The 7,249-nt window shown below is 38.3% G+C and overlaps 1 protein-coding gene across 1 annotated transcript in view; it reads right to left on the bottom strand.

Moving 5' to 3' along the window:
• Nucleotides 1-2,338: 2,338 nt before the first annotated feature.
• ftsj1 (FtsJ RNA 2'-O-methyltransferase 1) overlaps nt 2,339-7,249 on the bottom strand; it is a 12,934-nt gene continuing 8,023 nt past the window's right edge. Inside the window, exons 7-10 of the mRNA XM_008402579.2 lie at nt 4,284-4,386; nt 4,027-4,110; nt 3,655-3,758; nt 2,339-2,919 (exon numbers count right to left, since the gene is read on the bottom strand). Of these exons, the coding sequence (XP_008400801.1) occupies nt 2,749-2,919; nt 3,655-3,758; nt 4,027-4,110; nt 4,284-4,386 (462 nt within the window). The 3' untranslated portion in view covers nt 2,339-2,748. The remainder of the gene's footprint in view (nt 2,920-3,654; nt 3,759-4,026; nt 4,111-4,283; nt 4,387-7,249) is intronic.

Below are 7,249 nucleotides of genomic sequence, written 5' to 3' on the forward strand. Positions count from 1 at the left end.
CCCATCGGTGACCTTTAGTTCTGAGACCAGCTCTCAGTCCTGCCTGTGGCTATTCCTCGGCCGGGTTCCCTCCCGGCTCCTCTCTGAGATCGACCCCCCACTCACCTGTTCGCCCCCTCTCAGCCTGCAGCCCCGGATCCTCACGGGACATCCTCCCCGAGCTCAGACTAAGCTCAWAACAAGTAGATTTCTTGCTGGACTGAATTTTCCCACGACCATTGAACGCCCCTAATCTATCTCATTTACATCCAGAGACCCTGAATCATCAAGACGAGCACCAGCCCCGGATCATCTTGTATATTTTCTTGTTTTCATTGTATTTAATAAATCACCTTTACCCGTCTCCAGAGTGTTTTCTGCACATGTGGGTTCAACATGGAAGTTCTCTTCCAATACCAATTACTAATATTCCCTTCCTCTGATTTTTTTGCAGTTTGTAAATTCATATTATTTGTGTGTTAAATATATTCTTCCCTTCGATTGGCTTCTTACGTGCAGTGTGAACTTTTAAAAAATATTTTTCATTGTTTCATACAGGCGGCTCTTAGGAGAAGAAGCCTCAGCTTCAGCTTTGGATGCAGCTTCCCAGAATCTTCCAGYGATCCTCTTCCTCCTCCTGACATCGTCTTCTTCACTGTCTCATCTTTTATATACATAAATTATAGGAATATTTTTTCATGATTCCCCAAACATTGGCTGAATATCTGCTTGTATGTTATTGTAATAAATACATTTTTATGAAAACATTTTGTCTGTTTATTTTGTAAGATTTGAGTTTAAAGCTCTGGCTACATATAGATTGATACAAATGAAATATGAAATAATTCTTTGGTTTCTTGCTTATACATCCAGTGCTAAGAAAGAATCAACTCAAAAGTTGTTCATTATGTTTAGTCAGTTGAGACCAATAAGTTATAAGTAAATAGTCTCATGAAGGGGACAAAGGTTTTCATGTCTAATTGGACAGTCATACTTCACTTATAAAAATGTGAAAAAATATTGTGTGGTGTTAAACCACAGAAGAGAATAAGGGGCCTAAAACATTTTTCTAACACCAACTGATGTGCAAGATAATTTTTTAGATTAAAGTCAGAATGATGATCTGTTTTCTTTCCCAAATTCTCTTCCGTAGACAAATATTTAGTAAAGCTTTTAATAATCTAATTGGCACATTATTTCAAACATCTCCTACCTGGTAGAAATAGATAACATTTTAATATTTTGGATAACATTTTTTGCCTGCTTGTTCATAACATACCGGATTATAATTGGTATGCTAATGCTATTCAGAAAGGAAAAACTACAGGGTGGAATGTTCTAGTCGCGGTTTAAGAGTCTTTTTAATCCCTTTTCAATCCCATGATGAGCAGATTAAAGGTTGGTAAAAACAATTGGGCGGACTAGCCCTTTAGACATTTACTGAATCGGAAGCTTCATTTAGAAGCCATTAGCTTCATATACAAACCAAAGTCGGAGTATAAGGCTTTCTATGTGAAGGTGTCATGATCAAATTAATTACATGCCGATTTGGACAGTTTACAAAAACAAACTGTTTTTGAACAGCAAACAGAAAGGACTTCMGGGTCAGACCACTTGTCAAAAACCAAATAATGAAAATCGAAATTGACAGCTTTTCATTTTCGTTTTGTGCACTAAATGGGAAATCGAATAACGAGGCAAAAATCCGATTTCCGATTTTGGTTTTTTAAACGGAAAACAACAAAACGAGTCTATTTCCGTTTTTTCAGTTTCCATTTCAAACGAAAAAACAAACTGCCTGAAAATACACGGACCTACACCGACACACAATTCACCCATCATATACCGTTCCCCCCTTTCAACACAGGGGAACAGTATTTAAAAATGTTTTTTTTTTTTTTTGAGGTGACCTTGTGCCCTGAAAGCACATTTTACATAAAATATGGAATTATTATCAATACTCATACTGCTACAAACAAGGACGTTGCCATGGTTACTGCTTCACGTGGTGGCAGATTTACGGAATACTAATTTACATATGTATTTAAGGGTGGACAAGCGGACAAGCAGCTGCGCTCTATTTCCCGCAAATTAGGATTCATAAAGGAAAGGTGCGCAGCCACGTGCGTGCGCATGGCTTTATGCATCCGATTTCTTTTGTGCGCCGCACTTTTCTAAATTATTCCGTAGCCAAGTTTTAGTGTGAAAACTGAGCACTCTTATGCATGAGGCCCTTGATGTTTGATAATATTCCCTTATTAGGTCATGCACAGCGAATCCTTCGGTACATATTTTTGACAAAATAAGAAAATATTACTTCTCTACAGATTAAGGAAATTAAGTCAAAGTGCATTCACTATTCCTTTATGACAATTTTAGAAAGGAATTGTTTATTTGACAAGTTAGTTTCAGTTAGTCAGTTGTCGTGATGTTTTATCTAATGACAAAAATTAAGGATTCCTTTTAAAACCTCATGACATAAAATTGACATTTTACTTCCTACGACAATGTTCATGTTTAAATTTGTTATTGTTTAAGAAGCCATCAGATGATTTTACCTTTACTCTGAGACACATCCTCCTATTGTGATCAGGTTGGAACTCCAATCTTCTACCACGCACACGTCCTACTACAGTAAGATGTCATAGCCTTTATCTTTCAGATGTCAACTCATTAAAACACATCCTACTGCTTGGGGCACCAGGGCGACTTAACAGATTATGATCTGCAGAATGTCCAGGGCCTTTTTCCACTAGCACTACTTAAGGGTCATGAGGTCTTGGCTGGTTCCTGTTCTTCTTGGCTGTGGGTGGGACTGATGGGAGGAGCATCCTCTCTGGACAGCAAGTTGTGTTTGCGAAAGTGGCAGGCCTGCTCATATGGAGGCCGGATAGGTGGCTGTGTGGGGGGAATATACTCGTATTCTTTACTAGCATCAAGCTGCACAAAGAAAAGAATCAAAAAGAAGAAAGACATTTTTTAGATTATTATGCTGACCAGGACCGGCTCTATTGGACAAGTCTATACAGGAATTTCTTCCTATAAAAATTTGAAGAAATTCCGAACCACAACCGCCATGTTCTCCGTTTCCTCTGAGCTGTGCTTCATTCACATGGTGTTGGAAATTCCCAGTTCAGAGTTGCTCTGTTTATATTTTTGTTATTTGCGTGCAACACACTGGGGTAATTAATATATTATTTTTTTAAACTATTCTTAAAATTACAACTCAGTTGTTTTCTGACATAAGAAAATTTTAAAAGAATTTATTTAAAGTTTTCTCCATTTAGACCAATGCCACTTGGAGTCGGAGCCCTTGATTGAAAAGATAAMTAAAACTACTGAATATGATATCGGTGCTATTATGATATTGGACTGTTAAGGAGACGTCTTGTTATTAGGCCGATAATTATCGTGCTCCCCTAGTTTACAAGGATGTTCACAGGAAAAGTGTTGGACTGCAGCAGACCATTAGCAAATGCCTGTCCTTTAATAACTCATATCTATAACCAGAACGTCCATAATCTTTCAGATTCACATTATTACTGAGAAAATAGTCTGCATTAAATACACACAAAAGGATAACCAAGAACTTCAGTACATTTTTCTCCTGTCTGGAGGATTTTTGTGGTTGTAGTTAAAGATGTATCCACCAGATCTAATCAAGTCACTCCTCACCTGTAGGGGATAGGTTCTGTCCGAATCAAAGGCGCTGAGGTCTCCACATGCTAAGAAGGGAACAATGACGCGGTTCGATCCTTCTAGCTGGTTGAAGTCCACATCTGAAGGACAGAGAGCAGACACCAGACTGAAGACACACAAATACAAGTAATATGGTATTCTTGAACTTCTGAGTAAGAGTCAATCTGCAAGGTACTAGATATGGAACCTGCACTGATCACTGATGTCATGCCAGGAGCTTCAACCAGATGTAATAGATAATTCAGTTAGTTTTAGACAAACTGGCCGATGTTATTTCTCATACTCGCTCTCATGTGTTTAAGCAAATGACCCCCTGTAGCACACCAGTGTCAAAGGCTTTATAGTTACCATATGATTGGTCCAGCAGAGGGTTGGACATGTTGGGGATATAACCCTCTGGGGGAGAATAATTCTGACAAACCACAAAGGACTCTGCACAAACAACAACGCACTTTGGATCAGTGAGGAAAAGAGAAAAAAAAGGAATAAAACACAATAAATCATCTATTTATTTCAACAGCCTGCAGCTGTTCACCCAACAAAAAAGTGGGAGAGGTTTCCAGCTGCAGGTGCTCTGTGATTGGCCCCAAACGGTGATGACTCACCAATGCTCGAGTTTCTACTGCTGCGAGGCTTGGCACAGGTCACACTGCTGAAGAAGATCTTCAGCTGAGAGTACAGTAGAGTTACATCTTTACCTCTAAAGATCTGAAACAAGACAGGGACAGACAGACACATCACTATTTACTCTCAGCCTATCAGCTTGATTTATTGTTTGAATAACTCCAATCAAAACTGCATCACACAAGTACAACCTCTAACATGTTTATTAAAATTAATATTTGACACTAACATTAGTGACTTGAAAAGAATTAACCCTCGAAATAAGCAAGAAAGAAATGTATTTCCAGTCAGCCAATGTGGAGTCACATTCATTTGAGCTTTCATGCCATCAGTCATGGAACATGTTGGGTTTGGAAACTCTGGCAGCCTTTAAGGTTAGCTCTACGTTTTCTAGGGAAAACACACTGCTGGTTGGATTAGTAGCACTAGCCATGCTAAATTGTTCATGGGAGATGCTAAAAAAGCTAGTTTAAAATGGGACTGTCGAATGATTTTTGTTTGGTTCATAATAGAAGTCCATTTTAATGCTCTTCCACAAAGATCCAATCTGCTCCTCATGTAAATAAATAAATAATAACCGCTCTCGACAGGAAGAAAATTGGATTCTGCAAACCATTCTTGGAGCCAGTTAAAATCAGAACAAGCAGGCTGTATTACCATTTTTAATAAAAGTACAACCCTAACCTCTCATAATGCAGGGATTTGTTTAGAAATGTTTTAAACATAAGTCAAAATTGTAAAAAATTTTAAACATGTCAAAGACTTACAAAAATTCCCCATCTACTCAACATTACTTGTATAAAAAGTAACAAAAAAAATTAAATAAAACATCTGCCGCGGCACAAAAAATGTGCGGCGCCATATTTTACACACATATCGGCATGTATAAAAATGAACTGCGTCAAAGTTTGTGTAAATATACGCACACTTTTTGGCTGGTGTGAAAATGTGCAGCAGCCACGCAAACTTTTTCTGTGGACAACATCAAACCACAAAGCGTCAAAACTCACTAAATACACTGAAATCTGATGACATTCGGTGTTATTTAGACCAGGAAGCATCAAACTCGATGGTTGATATGATTTTAATATTTTATTGTTTAAATGTAAACGATGAAACTGAACCGTATTTATCCTCAGACAACATAAAACGCACACAAAATAAAGAAAATAAAAATAAAAGGACCTGAAAACCTCACTCTAATGTAAATAGTACTTTTCCTCAGTTTTTGTCTCATAAAGAAGAAACGCAGTGGTCTGTCGAAGAGCATGAATTATGGGGTTATTACATTCTCACTGAAAAAGAAAAAGCAGGGTTGGATCAGCAGATTAACCCAAGTTGTGTAGACAATCACACATACATCAGTAGCTGGGCAAAGGGCACACCTTTGCACTGTGTCACTTTAATCTTGACGCGGCAGCTAATGTAGCGCCTTATCTGGAAATGTCTTTCCGTATTTTTCAGACCCTAACCCTACTTTTCCCCCACACTTTGAACCATGCGGCTCCTCCAGCTCCTCAGTCTAAACAGAGGAGCTGGCAGTTTGTCTTGAGGAAATGAGTAACGATGCAGAAGTTAAATAGACCGTAACACGCGCAGTGCGTTGCACAACCAATGCGGACGCTGCGAAGAATTAAACTCAACTCATCCTGTGGTTTTAACAAATGGAGCTTTCTGGATGCACGCTACCCTTCCGCGCCCAGAAGGGGAGCGGCGCTCAGGAGCATGGAAGATGTAACATCTGTCCGTTTCGGAGAAGCGAAATCACGCAAAAATTATCCTCATAGAAAATGCATGCCCGGATCGCGCACAGGGTAAAAAACTCGCAGACTTCAATTGATCGGTTTGGATCAGACAAATCCAACTGACTGATAAACTAGCTCAGATTCATCTGCAGATGCGACCAGGAGGAATTTGTGAGGCTGTGCATTCAGACGGTCTGAATGCACACCGTTGGGGTGCTCAGACTTATAATAAATTTAATTTATTATAAGTTGTTGGGGCCACAGTCAGCGATTTTTGTCAATATGGAGAAAAAGTTAGTTGCATTTATCCGCAACTTATGTGTGATGGGATCTGGATTCATGGTTCAGACCGTGAATCCATTTTAATTTATGTATGCTGGAACCATTAAATTAAATTTAGCAGCACTGATAATTTAGCATTTATGGGGCCCTGAAGACCAAGTGGGCCTTAAGCACCTGCTTAGTTAATTTATGCCATGGGCTGGTTGTATATGTGATCAGCATTACATTGTGGTTTTAGGACCACTAAATGTTGCCTTCATTTGGATTTAAACGAAGTCCAAATAATGGATATTTGTTGTAATTGTATATTTTTGATTAGTTTATAAGATTCTATAGCTGTGGGTTTAGGAATTGTCGGTAATGTCTTCTAGTGACATAATAATTACCCGCTAATATTTTACATTTCTTGTCAACTTAACATGTTTTAATACAAAACCACACAAAACCAGTGGGTCGCCTGAGTGCACCAGGATTAGCAGGTTTTCTGGGGGAAACCCTATGTATCTGATTTTAAGCTTGAAAACTCTAACTGATTAGACCAGTGTTTTTCAACCATTTTTGAGTCAAGGTACACTGTTTTAATTGACAAAATCCCGAGGCACGCCACCAACTAAAAATGGAAATAAAGATACTCTGTAGCCGCCTATATATAGTCATTCTTATCAAAGTCTCTTGAATAGGAATCAAACACAAAAATGCATTTTTATCACATTTTACATTTCTTATTTCAAATTGCACTTAAAACATCCACTTCAAAAATACACCTGAACAGCCACAACACTGTGGTGTTAAATTTAAAGAAGTTGTAGAAAACGCCAAAGTGTATTACAAACTAATCCACAAGCATCTTATAGCCAGAATACAGAAAATAATTCTTATTCTGAAAGAAGCAATAATATTTGGGAAACATTTCACTTCAT

Source organism: Poecilia reticulata, unplaced genomic scaffold (genome assembly GCF_000633615.1).
Source record: "Poecilia reticulata strain Guanapo unplaced genomic scaffold, Guppy_female_1.0+MT scaffold_240, whole genome shotgun sequence".
Classification (NCBI taxonomy): Eukaryota; Metazoa; Chordata; class Actinopteri; order Cyprinodontiformes; family Poeciliidae; genus Poecilia; species Poecilia reticulata.